This window comes from Pseudonaja textilis, chromosome 2 (genome assembly GCF_049901715.1).
Source record: "Pseudonaja textilis isolate UNSWEBS1 chromosome 2, rPseTex1.2, whole genome shotgun sequence".
Lineage (NCBI taxonomy): Eukaryota > Metazoa > Chordata > Lepidosauria > Squamata > Elapidae > Pseudonaja > Pseudonaja textilis.
The window spans coordinates 143,187,778-143,207,191 of NC_141991.1; the positions used below are offsets into that span (position 1 = coordinate 143,187,778).

The window sequence follows — 19,414 nt, forward strand, 5'->3', positions numbered from 1 at the left end:
ACCTAGATAATGTTGAGGGATCCTTGGGAGTTGCAAGTTTGCCCTTGGTTCCCTGCACCTGTCTTATGCTTTTCAGTAGAATTATTCGGTAGAATAAAGAACCTTACTTTGAAGGCCTTGTTGGGATCTGGTGGAGCAGGGATATCTGAGCCCATGAGCTGAACTTCAAGCAATAGCTGACTTGGCTCTGCGGTGAAGGAAAGAAAGGTAAGTGCGAATACTGTATGGGAATGAAAACCCATTTAGGCTCATTGGTAAGCTATTCTGCCTGAGGCAGCATGGAAACTAACATCAAGACACTCAGCAGACCACATTTTATTAAGTATAAGGTCTCTATAGGAGAGTTACTAAATTTATTAAGAGAGCAGGAGGAGCATATGGAAACACTGTAATTGCCTAGTGAGATTTACTTTATGAAGATGTGTGTATCTTGAATCTCAGACTGTAGAATATTAGAAAGGATTCCCCCACTATAGCAGACTGGTATAGCTATCCTTGCAATTATTTCCCTGTAATTATAAGGACAAACCAATTATAAAGTGCACATTCATAACTAGGTTAAGATGTACTCTTAAAAAAATTAGAATGAAGATACTACTGAATGATGGCTGGATATTTTATTTTGGGAAAAGAATCCGTCAAAACAATATTGAAATACTGAATCAATCTTGAAAAGGTGATAGGGACTAAAGTTGAAATAAAACTTTTTTATTTTCGTATGCTGCATTCATAAGATGGTTTACTTAACCCAAAATTGCTAGGTTCACATGAGACACTGATAAGGTAACCATGCAAGCTAAATTCATACCACATGCTAAGCTAAAATGTGGTTGGCTAGTTTGTGATTCAGTGGCTCAAGTGAGCTTTTATTACACCACAAAGGAAGGTGGCAGATGCCGTTCTGCAAATAGGACTTGTAGGAGGCACAGCATCCTATTTCTGTAACCATTTACAGAGTTAGATCTGAAAGCCAGATCTGACAATTTGTAAGTTAGCAACAATTCAAACTCCATTTAAGGCTACATTGTCCCCTCTAGCACTCTCATCACTCAACTCTACTGTTTACGGAATGTTTTCTTCCTGTTTTCAACGTAATGTTGGAGTTGGAAGCATTGTGTCCTTGAAAGACTATACTAAGCCAATACGTGGTCTCTTCCTTTGAACAATTTCTCACCAGGGTCCTCTCTCAGAACGTGTTTGTATATTTTTCGGAGTCCAAAGACATTGAGGAAATACCAGGAGGCCGAACTCACCCTAGGAAAAACAATTTTCAGTAACCTGTAAACAGCCTTCTTGCTCACCAGTCCTGTACCAATGTCCTCTTCCCATCCTGCCACCCAAAGGACTGGCTAGACCTGGGGCAGATGACGGCTTACCACGAGGGATCCATGGAAGGCAGGTTAATTCCACGCTGCAACATGGGCTTGAATCGCAGGGTCAGGGGGAAGGGAACCTTAGCTAGAAGGTTGGGAGGGAGAGTGATTAGAGTTGCCTCTCCCTCTAAATTCTACTCTCACCACTCAAGCCCCAGCTCCCCAATATTTTCAAATTGCTGTTCCTTGTTGCTATAGTTAGGACACCAGATCAGATGAAAATCTCCACTAAAACTGCTGGACCTTGCTGCTTTGTTTCCCAAGGTATTCCAAACCTGGCCATTACGTTGCTAAAAGTGGTGATGTTGCATTCTCTTTCCTGTATTATAAATTAACCTGGGGAGGTATATGGCTAACCTAAAATTCAAGGTAGAAGTAAGCAAAGTAAAACTCCTGGTTCATAGTTCAGATGCTATAGAAGCAATTCCCAGGCTCTGCTTTTGAGATGTGCTGAACTGGCTTGCTGTCTGAATAGTCCTGGAATTGGGGTCTCAGCATATCTGGAGGGCAGCAAGCAACCAATCACCCCCATTTCTATGTTTGTAACAGAATATAAAATGAGGTGTACCTCATGGACCAGCTAAACTAAGGATTGTAAACCACATTGTACATTGGCAGAGTTATTGGCTGCTGTTTAGTACATTAGCAAAGTCATCTTGCTCCCCTCACCAGTTTCACTATTAAAATAGTTCTATTTCAATAATTCTTTAAATATTGCAGGCTGTAATAATTTTATTCCATATTCACAACCCTGGAGGTCAAAGGAGACATTGAATAATATAAAATATCAAATAAATAGGAAGCTAAACACAAAATGCTTTGTCACCTCCCCTCAATGATTCCCCTCGACTCACTAGCCACAAAGCCAGAGAAGGCCCAGTTGATCCAGCCTCCAATGAGAATCATAGGCAGAACATCTATAAGGTTGCCCTTCATCATCTCTGTAACCATTGTGGGATCTAAAGGAAAGGAAAGGAAGTGTTAGAGCCCTAACTATGCAGTATATAACATGTTTTAACAGTACAGAAAAACTGCAGAATATTTAAGGCATATTAAAGTGAGCCTCCAACTCAACTTTCACTCAGGCCTATTTTTAAAGTTTTGATCTGCAGTAGTTGCATTTAGGTAATCCCTACTGTATGTAAATATTACAATACATGGATGGGGGTGGCAATTTTAAACCATGGTAACCAAGAAAAGTATTTTGGTGCCCCCCAGAGCGCTCTTCTGCTTCCCAGGATGGGAAGAATCTGATCAAACACAAATGTATTTAATCAGCCTAATACACAGCACTGAAGTCTGCTAGTTGCAGAGTATGGGCTATGTTGGCAAACAGTTAAGCCCGAGTCCTACACTAAAACACTTATCTTAGTTGACAGGTTAGAAATTTTTTTTAGGGCACAGATTCTGAGGTTGACATTTAATAGCTAGAGCACTGGCAAAAATTAAAATTAGTGTTGTGTACTTAAAATTGAATGCTGTAGTTAATTTGACTGCTGTCATAACAACCTATGTTAGAGGATTTAGAGAGGTGATTGAATCTACACTGAAGATTTCTAAAAGCTTATGTGTCTCTGCCTTGAGAGAAATATACTGCCTGGAGCCTCCAGGCCTATTATGAGGTGGCTACCAATTTGGCAATGCCCTTCCTCCCTTTCCAGTTGATGCTAATGCAAGACAAACATGATCCAATGAAGCAGCGATCTGTTTACATTCCCAGGCATTTCAGACGGTTCCCCTCCAATAAGATCGAGAAGGACTAAGGAAAGACGACAAAGCTTAGTTGAAGGATAAAGAAAGCAGATCAATGGCAGAACAATGGAGGAAATATGCAGGGGATAGCGAAAGCAGAAAGTGGCCATGTTTTTTTTTTTGTATGTACTTATAGGACAAGGGTGTCAAGCTTGTATCGTCATGTGATATCGCAACTTCCCCGCACCTTTGCTAAACCAGATGTGGGCATGGCCAGTGCGTGACGTATCTGGCCTGCAGACCACGAGTTTGACAGCCCTGGTATAGGAGAAGGCAAGTTTGAGACTCTGCACCCCAATAAGGCTAAGAAAACCATCTGCTAGAGCTGCCCTTGAAAGCTGCTGTCAGTCAAGATGACAGGACAGAGTCAAAGAGGGAATAGATTTGCTCCCTGCTCTGAATCTTGTCTTCTATCAGAACTTCATTTCTCTTTGCAGGGATAATCTGCAAAACCTTACCCTAATTTAGTAATACATAATTTAATGATTACATTGCAAAGAATATGTATGACTTGAACATGTATGAGCAAATGGCTTGAGAAGAGGAAGACCATGTTTGAACTAAGGTTGGAGGATCCTCCATTAGATGGAAAAAGAATGAAATTTTTTAAAAGGCAATTATAAAGCAGTGAGGTTACGGTGGAGGCAAGGATATTGAATGTTTTAGTGTCAGCTAGATTTACCATCTCATATCTTAGTCCTTCAGCATACTATTTTGTACTATTTTTCTGTGTTATCACTGTGCTTCCCTCAAAAGGGAATGGGTGATGGGTGTGTCTATCCAAAAGGACCTTAAATACATAATCCTATCAGCATGGTAAAGGAGACTCAGTATGATTTCTGTATTAGGAATGGGTGCAGGAAGCAAACTGGAAGCAGAGCAATTTTCCTGTTTACCTACTGAATGAAAAGCAAAGAGAAATCTGAATCAACCATTCACTAGATTTCTCATTCTCTACGTCATGGCAAAATTAGTGTTCGAAGGATGGAAGGCTAATAGAGAATACACACTCAAATGGATGTCCCTACAAATCATGGAGTGTAATACTTGTGAACTTTCTTGACAGTCTTCTGCCACACACAAATATTTTCCATAACAGAATCTACCAGAGATTCTTTAGGGAACATTGTTTAATGCCCCCACCCACCCAGCCCTTTATGGGGGAGCCTCGGCTGGTTTATGTAACAGTGACCATAGCAAGAAGGGTGGTAATACGGCTTGTGTAAACTGGCAGCTCTATTTTGAGAAAGCTTCAATAATAGCCATATACATCAGCTGGCTGGGGAATTCTGGGAGCAGAAGTCCACATATTTTAAAATTGCCAAGTTTGAAAAACACTGATATACATCAAAATCCTTACAGCCGATGCCCAAAACTGAGACTTTCTACAGATTACAATCTTTTTAACAAGGGCAAAAAAATGACAAAAACTAGCTTTAGTCCACTTAAGGTGCCACTGCTACCACCCCTGAGTACAAACTAGTCATCCTTGTTACCTGTCAGCGGGTTTCGGGACTGCAGTTTGCGTTTAGTTTTGCGAAAGAAGCCATTCTCTGAATTATTGAAGTAATGCTTGCGCATAAGAAAACCCTGGAAAAAATAAAGGTGACAAAGTTAAGGTGAAATTTGGGCTATTCAGAAAAGAAAAATACATATAGTTTATGTTGATAATCTCCTTTTTGGGTGCTTGCAGTACCTCTCTGGCATTCTATTTGAAATCTTTAGCATACCTTACTTATGGGTAGAGCACTATTGTAGGTTTGCTTTCACCTAGTCTCTTAAAGTTCAATCCTATCCATTTAGATGTAGAAAGTCAGCACACTGACCAACCAGCTCTATTTAGATGTAGAAAGTCAGCACACTGACCAACCAGCTCTAATATCAGATAAGCACAAAAGTTCTTACGGTCTGTAGTGCCATATTATGATGAATGTCATTTTGATTTGGGGCAGGTGGATGGGGAGATGCATAGGCAAAGGCCAAATACTAATACAGATAGGCTGATTAAAATAATAGTATTACCAGAGCAATTTACAAAACAAGAACAACCTTAAATAAAACCAGCAATAAGTCCAGGAATTCTAGAATCCTGGAAGACAGTAACAATATATAACTTAAATAAAGTTCATTGAAAAAAATCATCCAAAAACAGTCTTGGTCCAGTTGTTATCCAAGAGAACCTGAGGTAAGTATCACAAAACAACAACAAAATCCACTTTGGTTATTTTTGTTAGTTCATTTTGCATCCTTAGCAAAGTTTTGGTTTTCATAGAAACAAGCACATGCAGCTTGAAATGCTGGGAAATATCTCCATGCCAAGAAGCTTCTGATGGGTATCTGCCAAAATCTGTCCAAGGAATAGGGGCATTCAAGAAGAGGCTGACTTCGTTCTCTCACCTGATGAGTTAGAAACCGTCCATTTTCTCTCAAGAGGCGGCTGCGAGTCAAAATTTGCCTGACAGACAGAGCACCCAGTTCATTATAATACTAATAGAATTTGTTAGCCCAAGAGATTATCTGATGTGCAAATCCAGATGTATCATTAAACCACTCTGTTCCCCCACACAATCCACCACCTGTATACAGTTGTTTAAGGCAGCATTTTAAAGGCACCGATGAAGTAGTCTATGAAATTTAGTCATAATTGGTCCCTTAGAATCCCATGTAATATTATTGACCATGGGTGTCAAACTCATGGCGTCATGTTGCCGTCATGTGACATTTTTCCCATCTGGCCCACGGGCCGCTAGTTTGACACCCCTGTTATAGACATTGTAGGAGAAAAGCTTTGTTGATATCAAAAATGAGAAATTTTAATGTGATAGTTTTAAAAGGTGCTACCAGACTCCTTGATTTTTGCAGTATTATGGGAATCGTTGCATGATTCCTACTGTCACTTCCCCCAATATATTTTTGCAACTGTTAGTTGGCATGGTGCAAATGTCTTTAACATGACACTGGAAATAGGCAATTAAAATACAGGGTTGGTATGCAAGTCTTCTTTGCCTCCAGTATTCCTCATGATCAGCAAAATAACTCTACTCAAGAAGTATATTTTACAACTTCATATAGTTGCCATTATGAAGTCAGCATCCTATGCCTTTATATGGGATATTATTGGAAGCCACTTGGGGAACCAAAGAGTTGCATTATGGAGACATGGTATTAAACAATGGGCTTGCCTTGGGTCTTCAGAATAGCATAAGATATAGCTGAAAATATTTACATGCTTCTGTTAGTGTTTCTGAAACTTTTCAAAATATTTCAAAAGAAATATCCTCAAATATTTTTATAGGGAGTGTTTTTTTAAAAAGGGGGGATGGGAAATGCAAAGACTATTGAAATAAAAATATGTTCATATTCTTCATTTTCTCTTATATTTAATGCACCAATTATAAATGTACAAGCTTGTATTTTTTTCTACATCTGAAATGAGAACTGGCTTTTAAAAAAACAATGAGCATAATGCTCTTGATGTTTGACCTTGATTGTACCCTGTTGAAAATCCACTTTTCACAAAGGCACCATGAAGAAATAGGTAGTATGCCCTTTAGTGCTTTTGGGGGAGTTTTGGAAGACAGTTTACGAAATACAGGTTTACAGTGTTATTTTGAAGTTTACCATTTGCTCACTCTTAGCTAAGAACCATCAAAAAGAAAAAGGTTGTTGCTCCCTAATGTAAACATGGATTTTTTAATGTCTCTTTTCAACTCTTCATCCTTTTTTTCAGGAAATATGAAAAATATCCTTGTTTCAGACTGAGATTAAAAGAGGGGTCAGGCTGCTGCATTTATTGCTGCTGGTGGGTATTTTGATTTTATATTATTACTAGATTTATATTAAACTGAGTTAGTCTTTGAGTACAGGTAGTCCTTGACTTACGATCACAATTGAGCCCAAAGTTTTCTGTTGTTAAGTGAGACATTTGTTAAGTGAGTTCTGTCCCATTTACAACCTTTCTTGCCAGAGTTGTTACATCAATCATTGCAGTTGATAAGTTAGTAACCCGATTGTTAAGTGAATGTGGCTTCCCCATTGACTTGGCTTGTCAAAAGGTAGCAAAAAGTGACCACATGACCTTGGGGCACAGATAACAGATAATCAGAGTTGGAAGGGACCTTGTAGGTCATCTAGTTCAACCCTCTGCCCAAGCGGGAGACCTTGCACCATTTCCGACAAATGGCTGTCCAATCTCTTCTTGAAAGTCTCAAGTGATGGCGCTCCCACAACTTCTGAAGGCAACTTCTGTTCTATGGATTGATTGTTCTGTCAGAAAGTTTCTCCTTATTTCCAGGTTAAATCTCTCCTTGTTCAGTTTCCATCCATTACTCCTTGTCTGGCCTTCAGGTGCTTTAGAAAATAGCTTGACCCCTTCCTCTCTGTGGCAGCCCCTCAAATATTGAAAGACTGCTATCATGTCTCCCCTGGTCCTTCTCTTCACTAGACTAGCCATACCCAGTTCCTGTAACCGTTCTTCATATGTTTTAGTCTCCAGTCCCCTAATCATCCTGGTTGCTATGGTCGTAAGTATGAACCCGCTGCCAAGCCTCTGGATTTTGATCACATGATCATGGGGATGCTACAAAGGTTGTAAACGGAAAAATGGTCATAAGTCACTTTTTCTGTGCCTTGTAACTTTGAATGGTCCCTAAATGAATTGTTGTAAGTTGAGGACTACCTCTAGTTAACCAGTTTGGGTTTTTATTTTTGGCATTCTGGCTGGGGAATTCTGCAGCTTGAAGTCCACACCTCTGAAAGTTGCCCACTTTGGGGGGAAAAAAAACCGTCAAGAGAAAAGTAGCAACCCCGCCAAGAATTGGCAGAGAATTCTTGGCGGGGTTGCCACTTCTCTCTTGCCGGGTTATTTTCAAACTGGGAAACTTTCAAACGTGTGGACTTCAAGTCCCAGAATTCCCCAGGCCAGAATGCCAAAAGTGCGACAGAGTCCTCGGATTTTCAACCGTTCCAGCGGGCTCGCTTATCTCGCCTCTCTCCCCGTCCTTTAAGCCCTTTGGAACGTCGGCGCGTCCTTCGCAGCCCTCCCCGCGACTCACGTGTCTTGCCGTTGCTCAGGCCAGGCCGGCTCGCGCTCGCCGCGCAGCAACTTCGCCACGCGCAGGCGCAGAATCCCCACAGCCAGCGCGATCCAGGCCACCGGCAGCAAAATCCAGAAGCGAATGGAAGGGTCCAGCCGCAGATCTGGCACCGTCATCGCGAGAGAGGGAGACCGCGGAATCAAAGAGAGAGACGCTTGTATCTTTGAGCCGAGCCGAGCCGGGCAGCAACGAGACGACGGCGGCGGGAGCGCCTACCAACCGGAAGTGCCGTTCACTTCCTGTATCATGTTTATGTACCTTACCGTCTTGGGAGCCCGAATGAAACCTGGAGAGAGACTCGGGTAAAAGAGGAATGGCCGCCCTCACGTTGCTATCAAAAACGATAGCGATTCCTCCCCAAAAAAAAAACCCACACATGGCAACAGGATAGTTGTTCTTAATTGGTGCCCCTCTCCTTATTCCCAGTCTCTATTGGAAACTAAACGCCGTCACATCTGGAAGTTCACCAGGTCGGACGAGGTTGCCCCATGATTAAACAGTGGGAAAATAAAACCACTTGATCTCTCCTCAGACGCCGAGCTGAACGGAACCGAGCAGGAAAAGAAGAGCGTTGCTTTAATTTTTCTGTCCCGGGCAACTCTTGGCCCCACATTTGGCGGCTTTCACTGGGCGGGGGAGGGCAAAAGTTGCTCCCTTCTTTTAACTCCCTTCCTTTCTGAAGTGCTTGAAAGCGAGCCTGAGTCCGAGAGAGACTTAACCTCGCTTTTAAAGTGCGACCGACGCGTCGGTGCTGCTTTGTAAATCGCAGGCTTGGCCACTTCTGAGTTTTCGAGAAAGGACTAGGAATTCTGCCCTGACCTTATTCTACCTGAATGCGTATTTCTGGGTTGGCCTGGTTTACGTGGGGGTAAATATTCCAATTACATAATGATAACTGCCGGAAGAGGGAAAATGACGGGGAGAAAAATGGGGTGTATTTGCCTACAAAATATCGTTTGCAAAAGCAGGTTGGGTGGACTACCTTTTCAAAATCCGTTTTTTTTTCTTTCCCACTTGCAGATATTATTTGTTCCTATTAACTTTTTATTATTTTCTCCTCCAGGATCTGTTTACTAATACTTTTTGTGGAAGTCTTATGGTGATGCTTAGTGAACAGCAGCTACAAGAGAAGGTGCTTCAGTATGAAGAATTTATCAGTGATGTTTTGCAGAGAGACCTTAAGTGAGTGATTTTAAAAAAAATATTTTCCAAGTCCTCCTTTTACTTTCCTCATTGCAGTTAACCTGTTGTATGTCATTAGGTCTCTTAGTCATTGATAAGGATATTTCAGACATTGATATTTCCCTACAGGAAAGTATTGGAGCAGCGAGATGAAATTTATGAAAAGATTGCTCAGTATTTGCAACTCAGGAACATTATTGAACGTTTACAGGTAATTCAAAAAGTCTTTCCAATTACTTTGGAAAGCTTTATGAAATATACTGTTTATCTACTTTGCAATCATGTGATGCAGTCCTCTGTTGTAGTAGATACTACTAGAAAAAAATTAAGAGCTGCTCTGCCCCAGGTAAATTGGTTATTTTCTTTTAGGAAACAGGAAGCCAGGAGCTGAAAACTCAAGTGGATCTAGGCTGCCATTTTTATGTCAATGCAGAAGTGTGAGTAGCTCACTGATCTTCCATGTATCCAATGTAATACAACTTTCTGGTCTTTTATGTTTTTATATGTACTGCAACTTTTGAGAAATTCAGTTAAAATACTACTGGTATTTTTATAACTTTCATAAGACACCAACTGGTAAAATCATAAAAGTTGAAGTGAGACAGAGGGCTATTTAGTATAATTCTTTCTTGTAAGAGTATCTACTAGCACTTAAGTTTGTTGCAGTGGCAGTCAAATCAATTGTGACAGTTTATTCACTGATTATTTAACTTTCTTCATGATTGAGAATAAGATGGCACTCCTTCAATGACAGCCAATCATACAAATGTTAAAGTCTGAAGGATTTAATTAAGATAATTAGAAATATTTTTTGTAGTGAGATTATATATACAAAGCACTTTGAAATTTATATCTGATTATTATTGGTGATGAATATTCTTCATAAAACTAATTTGATCTACCTGTGTGTGAGTGATAAGTTTGAAGGATTTTGGATAATGAGGAGTACCTGGTAGAGGATAAACAAATTAAATGCTGGATTAATAATTATCTGGACTGGCATCTGGTTTCCACAGCGATTGACTATGAAAATGAAAATAACAAAAACACTATAGTTTCTTGTATTATTCATCCGTGGCAACTGATATGATTTTATTTATAACCAAAAGGCCCAAAAGGAAATTAGAAATAAATCTAATTTGGAATTAGATAAAACAATGTAATAAATAAAATATTTAATAACGTATATAATATACTTAGCACTCCAACTCATTGTTAATTTAGTGACCATTCAAAGTTACAGTGGGAATGAAAATACTGACTTAGAGCCATTTTTCAGTTACGACCTTTGCTACTTCCCCATGCTTGGCAACTGGTTCATACTTATGACTGTTGCTGTGTCCCAAGTTCATGTGATCACTTATTGCAGCCTTTTGACAAGCAAAATCAATGAAGCCAGATTGACTTAACAACTGTGTTACTAACTTATCAACTGCAGTGATTCATTTAACAACTGTGGCAAAGAATGTTGTAAAATGGGGCAAAACTCATTTAACAAATGTCTCAATACTAACTTTGGGCTCAGTTGTGGTTGTAAATTAAGGACTATTTGTACTCAGAAATATCTTGTCATGGTTTGGATTTTAAAATAGGCCAGATAAGTTCCTGCCAAAGATTCTTAAAAATATTTACAATAGAATACTTATGAGATTTTTATAATGGTCATAATTAATCCTTGATAGTTTGTCTTCACAGGTTTATCTATTTCCTACTGAAAACTGTTTTTCTATCTAGAGAATCCTAGCATTGGATGCCCCTATACTAGCATCATATAGCTTGATTTATAATATTATAACAGAATGTGTCTACATTTTCTCATGGTCCAATCTTTTATTCTTAACCTGAAACACTTCTCAAAAGGTTGAAATACATTGTTAAAAAAAAAATCAGAAAATTAAAATTATGTTCTTTAAATGTAAGGAAAGAATAGGACGGTAGGGTTTCCAAGTTAAAATTTTGAAAGTAACCTCTGCTAAGTTCTTGTAAAGGGTTTCCTGTTTGCTTAGGCTGTCATAGAATAGCTGTAAAAGCTGATCTTTATTTACAGAGCACCATTTATATACTGTGTGCTGTAATTTGCAGGCTAATCTCCAAAGAAAACATCCAGATCTTTTCTAAAGCCATAATTTTCATGTTGTATTGCATGAAAAAGCTCTCAGTGAAGTGTGAAAAATGATTTAATCAAAGATTCTTGTTGGATTAATGGATAAATCTGCTGAGGAGATTGCTGCAATTTCTCTGTATGATTTGGACTTTTAGTTCTCCATCCTCTCAATCAGGAAACATGCTCAGAATGATGAGTCATGCACTCAGGCTATTCTTAGTGGTAAAACATTCTGGAGAAAACTCTTTGGGCTCCACAATAACATGTTTTAGATCCAGGTTTTTTTAAAAAAAAATAGATCCAGGTTTTTAAAAAAATACATACTGTACATATACATTTATTTATTAAATTTATATGCTGCCAATCTTGCTGTGTGAGGTGACTCTGCTAATTTAAGAAGCATTGTTTTTAACAAATTAGAAATGCATTAGAAATGAAAAGATGGAACATTAAAAAAAGGCATAGTCAGAAGAGACAGAGAAAATCTTGTCTTTTCTTCTCAGTCCCCCCACCCCATCTGTCGGAATATGTGTTTGAAGAGAGTTAACTCTCTTAACCAAATTTCCCTATAAATAAAAAAAATTTAAAATTTCATTTTTCATCCTGGGAAAATATGATATAAAAATGTTTTATCCCCAGATGAACCCCTTCTTGGTTAAGAACAAAAGGTTGTGCATTGAAAGATAATGTGCAGAACAAGAGCCAAATTTAGGCTGCTTTCCCACTAGCTTTGCCCAGTATAAAGACAGGTGGCTGAGTGTGAAGTAACGCTTCTTTCTTTCCCCTTCCCAATAGCAGAGGGCCAAGGATAGTGTGAACACACATTAATTGTAAGCAGAAAGAGATTGTGTTTGCCAAACAAAAACACAATGATGAAAAGCTGGCATCCAGAAAGATTTTTTTATGTACAACTTTGGAAGTTTCTGCATAAGAATGAAAAATATTTAAGAAAGATAGGTAATTGTTGATGAAAAAGATGATTTCTCAGGGCTTAAAAAATGATTACTTAGCATAAATAGTCTTTAAAATATGTTAACGCTATTTCCAAGCTTACAAATAGTCCTCGACTTAACAACAATTGGGACAGGAATTTCCATCAGAGCAGATCTTAGAGTGAGCCATCGTGTCACCAGATCTGGGTTTACATTTATATTTACTTATTTTAGTTAAAAATAAAATACCATTTTTGTTAAGCAAATCCAGCTTCTTCAATTGACTTTTTTTGTCAGAAACCAGCTGGGAAGATCACAAATTGATCATGTGACAGTCACTGTGAGGACAAATTGTAAATCACTTTTTCCAAGGCTATCATAACTTTGAATCATCATTAAATGATAGTAAGCCAAAGATTACTTATAATTGCTATTTTCAAATATAACCTATACACATGAACATGTTTCTCTCCTTCCACACGATGTGGGAATATGGAACTGCCCTGGGAAGGGGAGAGGAAAGAAAGAAAATGAAAATTGGATAGAAATAAAGACAAGGGGAAGAAGTAGCTGGGAAGAACAGAAAAGAAATAAACCCTGTTGAAACGTTACAAAAATCCTTCCATTTCCTACCATCCAGTCAGAGCTGAAGAAGCTTCTTGGATGAGAAGTTGATACGTCTTCAAAGAAAAACAGTTCAGTTGCCTCTTGAAAAAGCACCTTTGGGAGTACAAAAAGGACTAAATTTACCAGGCAGATTGTTATTGCACTCTATTGTATGTCTTGCCTATTCTTTTCTTTTCAACGGTTTCTTCTTTTATCATCCATGAATGTTGAGGCACCCTTAAAAGGTATTGGTAGTTTAATGGACAGCATGGTGCTCTCTTTCTATGTTATCCTACAGTGATACAAATGTAATATATTGGAAAGCTAACTTTACATGTATATATGTATGGGAGTAGGGAAGTACAACAGTTTATAGAAAACAGTGTAGAAAGTCAACTCTTCATTTTGTGTTCCTGCTCTTAGATTTTTTTTCCTCTTATAGGAAAAAAGTAACCCATCCCATCTATTTTGTTACTTTCGGTTATACTGCTGTCACCCAAATATTTCAAAACTGGAAAAAGAAACACTGGATGCACAGCAGGGTTAGTATTTAGCTGGGTTTGACTAATCCAAAAGATCCTAATAAGGAAACAGATCTGGATAGTATTTGGATAGGAGACAACCAGGAAATCCTGGATCTGGAAGCTAGATAGGGAAGCTTGAAAAAAGTCCCAGATAAAGCGGCAAACCATTTTCATTTTGCTTCCAACAGAGCTAATATTCATGTAGTTACCGAGAGGTTGATTTCAACTGAAAGAAATATTTACTATATTACATTGTATTCTATGTTAAGTATAATCCATTTTTTCTTGGTTCATTAACTAATTTTAGTATATTCTACCTCAACATGGTATATTTTACATTTCGAATCTTCCTAGTGTCTGCCCATTTACCTTTCATGAAGAAAATAGGAAGAGATGGCTCATTTTCTTTGAGATATATTTGCAGTTTTTTTAATAATATAAATTGTGATTGGATTCACATAACACGCAACCATGGTTTTCTTAGCCTTTATTAGAGAAATCATAAATGGCTAGATTTGTACAATTCAAAATGAAACAAACTCATGTAATTTAGCAGAACATGTGACCTGAGCTTTTATACTCTCCTCAGCAGACAAAATCCCAGTTGCCATTTTTGTTATCTCTGTGGATACATTAAATGCCAATTGTACTCAGTTTCCTTTCCCTGCCTATAGGCCTGATACATCAACCATATTTATAGCTCTGGGTTATGGATTCTTTGTGGAGCTGACTCTACCAGAGGCTCTAACTTTCATTGAGAAGAAGACAAAGTTGCTTAATGAGTGAGTAGAAGAATTTAGCCTTTATATTTTCTATTCTCACCTTATTACTGAAAGATGCTTTGCTCTGTTGTGTTCTATTTGATAAAACCTGGAGTTAGTATCCTCTAGCTGTTATTTAGTAGCATATTTACTGGCTGCTATAAGCAGAACAAGCTTCTTTAATGTATGTACAAGATGAGACTAGATTATAGTATAACCAATTTCTTAAATAAATATTTGATTCAGTAGATCCACGTATTCTTTTAGAGAATGTACATATTACTGACTTAACATGGTTAATAGTCACTCTGGCATAGAAAAATCTGCAATTTGTATTGTTGTGCATGAGGCTAAGGAATATGACAATCATTGGCCATCACAAAAATACATTCACAGGGTTTGGAAATAATGTAATCTCATGTAAATTAATGTAAACAGTGCATCTTTATCATGTTGGTATAAATTTCATGCAGCTATATCATTAGTCATTGCTACAACTTTATAAAAAAGTATTGTATTTATAAAGTGAGATTGAAAGGACAAGGAGGCTGCAAATGTATGATTAAAAGCAAGATTGGCTCCTAAACTGGTTTTCAGTGCAATTTCTGAATCTGGAACTTATGGAGTATAATTTTGCTAATTGGAATATATCCTTAAATACTAGCCATTAGTGGGAATACTTTTTCTAAATTCTTTCCTCCTGTTCAGTCCATACTTCCAGGCAGCTGGCTCACAAAATAACTTACAGTAATGCAATTATCCACTGCATTTAAAAAGTGTATTTCTGTAAGTGTAAAGGCAATTTCCAACCACAGGTAATGGAAAATAGATCATTTGTGAAATAGGAATAGTAATTGAATTGTGATGATAACCAAACTAAATTAAAACTAAACCACAATTAAAATGACTTCTTGGCAGTGTAGAGTTGGAAATGGGCAATGAAGTGACATCAATAACTTGGATACTTTTGAAAATGGGAGTCAATTCTGTGAAGGATGAGCCTGAATTGTGAGCAACTACACTCTACATCATATCTGGACATGTCCTCTTTTTACTTTGATAGGCTCCAGCAAACTATAAAATATAAAACAATAAAATATTGAGCCAAGCAAGCATAGAAGTCTCTTGTGCAGAAACAGGGATGTCCTTTTCTTTTGTGCAGCTTAATCCATGTTTGTATTCAGTGGCGTTTAAACTTTGATGGGTTCATGTAGGATTGCATTCTTATTCATATTCAGATAAATTTTCCAGCATGCACTATAAAAACAGGTCCTCCCTGTATGCCATATTATCTTCATCTATGAGCAGTCAAGAGCTGTTATGGTTTACCAGGCTTTATGGTTTACCTTCCTTCTCTATTATCTCCTGTGGATTTTTTCTGTTTTTTAACAGGCTCAGTGAAACTCTTACTAAAGATTCTGCCAGAATAAAAGCCAATATCCGGATGGTTTTAGAGGTAATGGGATGTGGTCAGCAAAGTTTTTACTGTTGGGGGAGAAATGGGGGGGATGTGGCGGATGGCATTCATTCTTCTGGCATTTCTTTCTGGAAAGAAATGATGGTGGGTTAGATCTAGACTTGAAGAAAAAAGAGTAATTGCACAGAATTAGCAAGAACTGCTCTTTCCTGTTCTATGACTGACTTCCCCAAACTGCAATGTTGGCAGATACGTTGGATGGCTATTTCCATCTTCCATAACTAGTGTGATCATGTACCATACAGGTTGAAGAGGTTAGGTACTTTGGTCCCACACCAGATCAAGAAAGCTCCTTTATGGGACAAAGAGGATTTTTTTTTTCTAATATAGTTTGAGATAGTGATTATGCTGTAAAAGAAAATTAAAGGAATCAATAGAGAAACCTGAGTCTCATCTTCCTTTTGTTTCTGAAGGGATTACGTGAACTGCAAGGTTTCAAAGATCTGCCTGAGGAGAACAGAAGAGATGTTTTCCTCTAGGAATCCATCTTCTATGATTCACAAGGAGTAATTTTGGTTTTCTAGAAGAAAATTTGATTGTGGATTTTTTGCTGCAGTAGGGGCTGCATGTGTGGAGAAACTCTGGTGAATGAGGGACAGTGACATGAGGTAATGATGGGGAAGAGCAGCTCCACTTTCAGTGAGGGTATAGTCTCTTTGAACTTGCTCCCATGTCTGATTCCAATTTTAGTGTTTCATTTTGAAAATAATTGTATTAATAAAAAAGATGCTGTATTTGTACTGGACTCGTCTCTTATTTTCTTTCCATTCAGTATCTGTTCCATTCAGTTGTGCTCTAATTTTTTAAGAATAACCTCTGCTTTTACTTGTGCAAAGTTGATATCCTTCCTTTTTCCCCTTGTTTATTTCATGTTTATAAGCTTTATTCCTATCAAAATAAATCAAATATAAAAAATAAAAATAAGATATATTTGTATGATTTATAGATTCCATGAACATTTTTGATATTAGATAGAACTGAACAATCTTGGGATTGCGATTATTTATTGCTTTTTTGATAATGAAATTTTAACATAGAAGAGAGGACCTCCCTTTCAAAATGTAACTGCCCTCAGTCATATACCTCAGTTGTATTCTTTCAAGTTAACATACTGGGGAAAAAAACCAGTGCAATGCCCTTATACAAATCAGGGATACCACTGCACCTGGAATATTGTGAATACTTCTGCTTACTACATTGGATAAAGGATATGTCCAGGCTGGAAGTACAATGCCTCCAAATACTTCTTCCAGAAGAACAGGGTGGAGTGGTGAATGAGAGGCATGTCTCCATGTTCATCTTGCAAACATTCCAAAGGCTACTGGGAGAAACAAAAGAGCTGACAAAATTGGCCTTAACCGTATGCAGCAGAGCTACTCTGATCTTAAAAGGAATTTTTCCTGTCCTGATTATGAAATACTGATTCCCATGTATAAATCAGAAACAAAGATAATTGGGAAGAAGTGATGAATTGAGGCTGAATTACACTCTTCACCTGATTGAGTTAGCCCATTTTCTATGTGTACCTTCCCCTTTTCATCACAATTTTTCATAGCTCAATTTGTCCAACATTAAATCATACGTTGTTCAAATAGGCTGGCTTATCCAATATGTTAAGCCCCACTCAGAAAACAAAATCTAATAGAATAAAAATTATTGCCAAGCTTAACATGTGCAAATGAACCTGTTCTGTATTTAGCTGATCTGCTTAAGTGTAGTCTCTGAATAAACCCAGTAGATTGATCCAGTTCCGCTGAAGGATATGCAAAGTATTGTAAGTTTGGAGTGAACCATGCAAAGACCTGGAGCTTGCATGGCTGTTACTGGTAGTTAAAGGTAAATAAGATGGAGAACTCTGAATACATGGTGGCTAAGGTGATAGGTGGGTTGGGAGGTATGCATTACTTAAATTCAAGAGGTAGTAGGAAGGCACTGTGAGCATTTGCATGTAGGGCTACTCAACAAGGTAGATGTTAGCCCTTTGAAATAATCCATGAAGCACAGAAACGGTTACTAGTTCTATATTTAAGATTACATTAACAGACTCTTACAAGTCTGAAATTATTTCTCTCCTTTGTTTTTACTCTCTGGAAAACCATGGTCTTTTCTGAAACATTTTCTATACCTCTCTGCTTCTGTGAACTGAGATACAATTTGCATGATGGTTATCTAGTCTGCAGCTTTTCCTCCTATCTCCCAAGGTAATTCTCATATATCTTTACAATGGAAGAGGTAAATGGTACTAGCCTAATTCTGTTTCCCTCCTAAGACTCCTGAATTTTTTCTTGGCCAAAATCTGGAACAAACTGATCTTGATTTTGCTATCTTGCACAGAGCAATAATTTTAGCCATGTCTGTGCCTCTTATCATTGACTTTTCAGTTCTTCGCTTCATGGAAAACATGGATTTCCTTCAAGCCTATTGCAAAGTGTGCTGTTCCTTCTCTCAGCAATCAAGTGTATGTGATATGTACAAGGCCCAGAAAACAAACAAGGCCAGCATTCTGGAAGGCTGGAACTGGGGAAAAGAGAAATGGGGGACTGACAAAATGTATAAGAAAAATGCAGATAAGGAGGGAAAGATAAAAAAAAAAATAATAATTCAGGAGCAAATTTCTCAAAACCATGCTTAGGAATCCCAGATAAGGGGCAATAATGATAATGGTTGGGGAATCAGAATAGAATCCCAAGTTCCTAAAAGTTGATTAGATGAAAAATTTTGCAAACACAAGTACACCAAATGATAATTCCCAAGATAGCTACTTAGAAGATGATTCTTTAAATGGCAATCCAGAGCCAACAATGCTGAAAATAGTGATAAATTTGTTTTAGGTTATATAAAATCTCAAATTTAACTATTTTTGCATGCAAAATGCCTTTTCATTTCAACCTATATATTTGAATACAAAACACTAGTTGTTTCTGATTTTTATAAGAATTTGTGACGTCCTTGGCTAGATAACCCTTTTAAACCATGACTTTTTCTGAAATGGGATATAAAAACCAATTAATGTGTATCATGTTTACCAGTTTGCATTTGCATTCAAATTTATGTCAACATTTTAATGTTTTTTTATGTTTTAAACAATTTTAACCTCTCTGGAAATTCTATTGAAGAATCTGTAATAAATGCTGCACATATAAATAAAACCAATGGTATTAAACTGCTAAATTGAAAGCCTGTCTAGCTCAATAAGATTTAGGATGTAATGTGTATTGAATTCAGTGGCATAGTAAAGACAGCAACATCCTTTAATTTCTATTGAAAAGTAGGGTTTTCTGTTTGTTAGATCAGTATGAGATTATAGTTCACTGAACTCTGGTTAAAGCAATTTAAACATTTTACCTTAATAATCCTGACAAACACCCAAAACTTTGTTTATAATCACTGTGTTGTACTGATGAGCTGCTTCGGTGGGAAGTAGATTTCCTATGACTAATCGCAAAAATGAACTATGACCTTGCTGTTCCTCCTGATTCTGATGGAGTTTGGGAAGACAAAAAATGTTTCCCCCTCATCGTATAAAATGTTGCCTCCTAACAGGCTAAAGGTCATCACCCCTCCTTCAGACCCTTTCCCGAACCAGTCTAAGCCTGGGAAATCTTCC

General features: G+C 37.8%; 2 protein-coding genes across 6 annotated transcripts in view; one reads left to right on the forward strand and one right to left on the reverse strand.

Moving 5' to 3' along the window:
* Positions 1-8,410, reverse strand: part of LOC113443256 (ER membrane protein complex subunit 3-like) — a 9,996-nt gene extending 1,586 nt beyond the window's left edge. Inside the window, exons 1-7 of the mRNA XM_026711337.2 lie at positions 8,180-8,410; positions 5,523-5,580; positions 4,622-4,715; positions 2,228-2,332; positions 1,377-1,458; positions 1,175-1,254; positions 108-187 (exon numbers count right to left, since the gene is read on the reverse strand). Of these exons, the coding sequence (XP_026567122.1) occupies positions 108-187; positions 1,175-1,254; positions 1,377-1,458; positions 2,228-2,332; positions 4,622-4,715; positions 5,523-5,580; positions 8,180-8,337 (657 nt within the window). The 5' untranslated portion in view covers positions 8,338-8,410. The remainder of the gene's footprint in view (positions 1-107; positions 188-1,174; positions 1,255-1,376; positions 1,459-2,227; positions 2,333-4,621; positions 4,716-5,522; positions 5,581-8,179) is intronic.
* On the forward strand, positions 8,404-16,547 carry UXT (ubiquitously expressed prefoldin like chaperone). Of its 5 annotated transcripts, none has more exons than XM_026711338.2 (7): positions 8,404-8,523; positions 9,285-9,403; positions 9,533-9,614; positions 9,773-9,840; positions 14,244-14,351; positions 15,723-15,786; positions 16,221-16,547. In XM_026711338.2, exons 2-7 carry the CDS (start codon positions 9,318-9,320, stop codon positions 16,284-16,286), a joined length of 474 nt encoding a protein of 157 aa, XP_026567123.1. In that variant the 5' UTR covers positions 8,404-8,523; positions 9,285-9,317; the 3' UTR covers positions 16,287-16,547. The 5 variants fall into 5 exon arrangements, with proteins under 5 accessions (XP_026567123.1, XP_087781724.1, XP_087781722.1 ...); XM_087925596.1 differs by having other exon boundaries at positions 8,493-8,691; XM_026711342.2 differs by having other exon boundaries at positions 8,495-9,089.
* Positions 16,548-19,414: the final 2,867 nt, after the last annotated feature.

Excerpts from the sequence above, each read along its gene's own strand:
- UXT (XM_026711338.2), top strand. The coding sequence starts at position 9,318 with ATGGTGATGCTTAGTGAACAGCAGCTACAAGAGAAGGTGCTTCAGTAT. Across the intron at positions 9,615-9,772 it reads ACATTATTGAACGTTTACAG|GAAACAGGAAGCCAGGAGCT; the intron begins GTAATTCAAAAA and ends ATTTTCTTTTAG. Across the intron at positions 14,352-15,722 it reads AAGACAAAGTTGCTTAATGA|GCTCAGTGAAACTCTTACTA; the intron begins GTGAGTAGAAGA and ends GTTTTTTAACAG.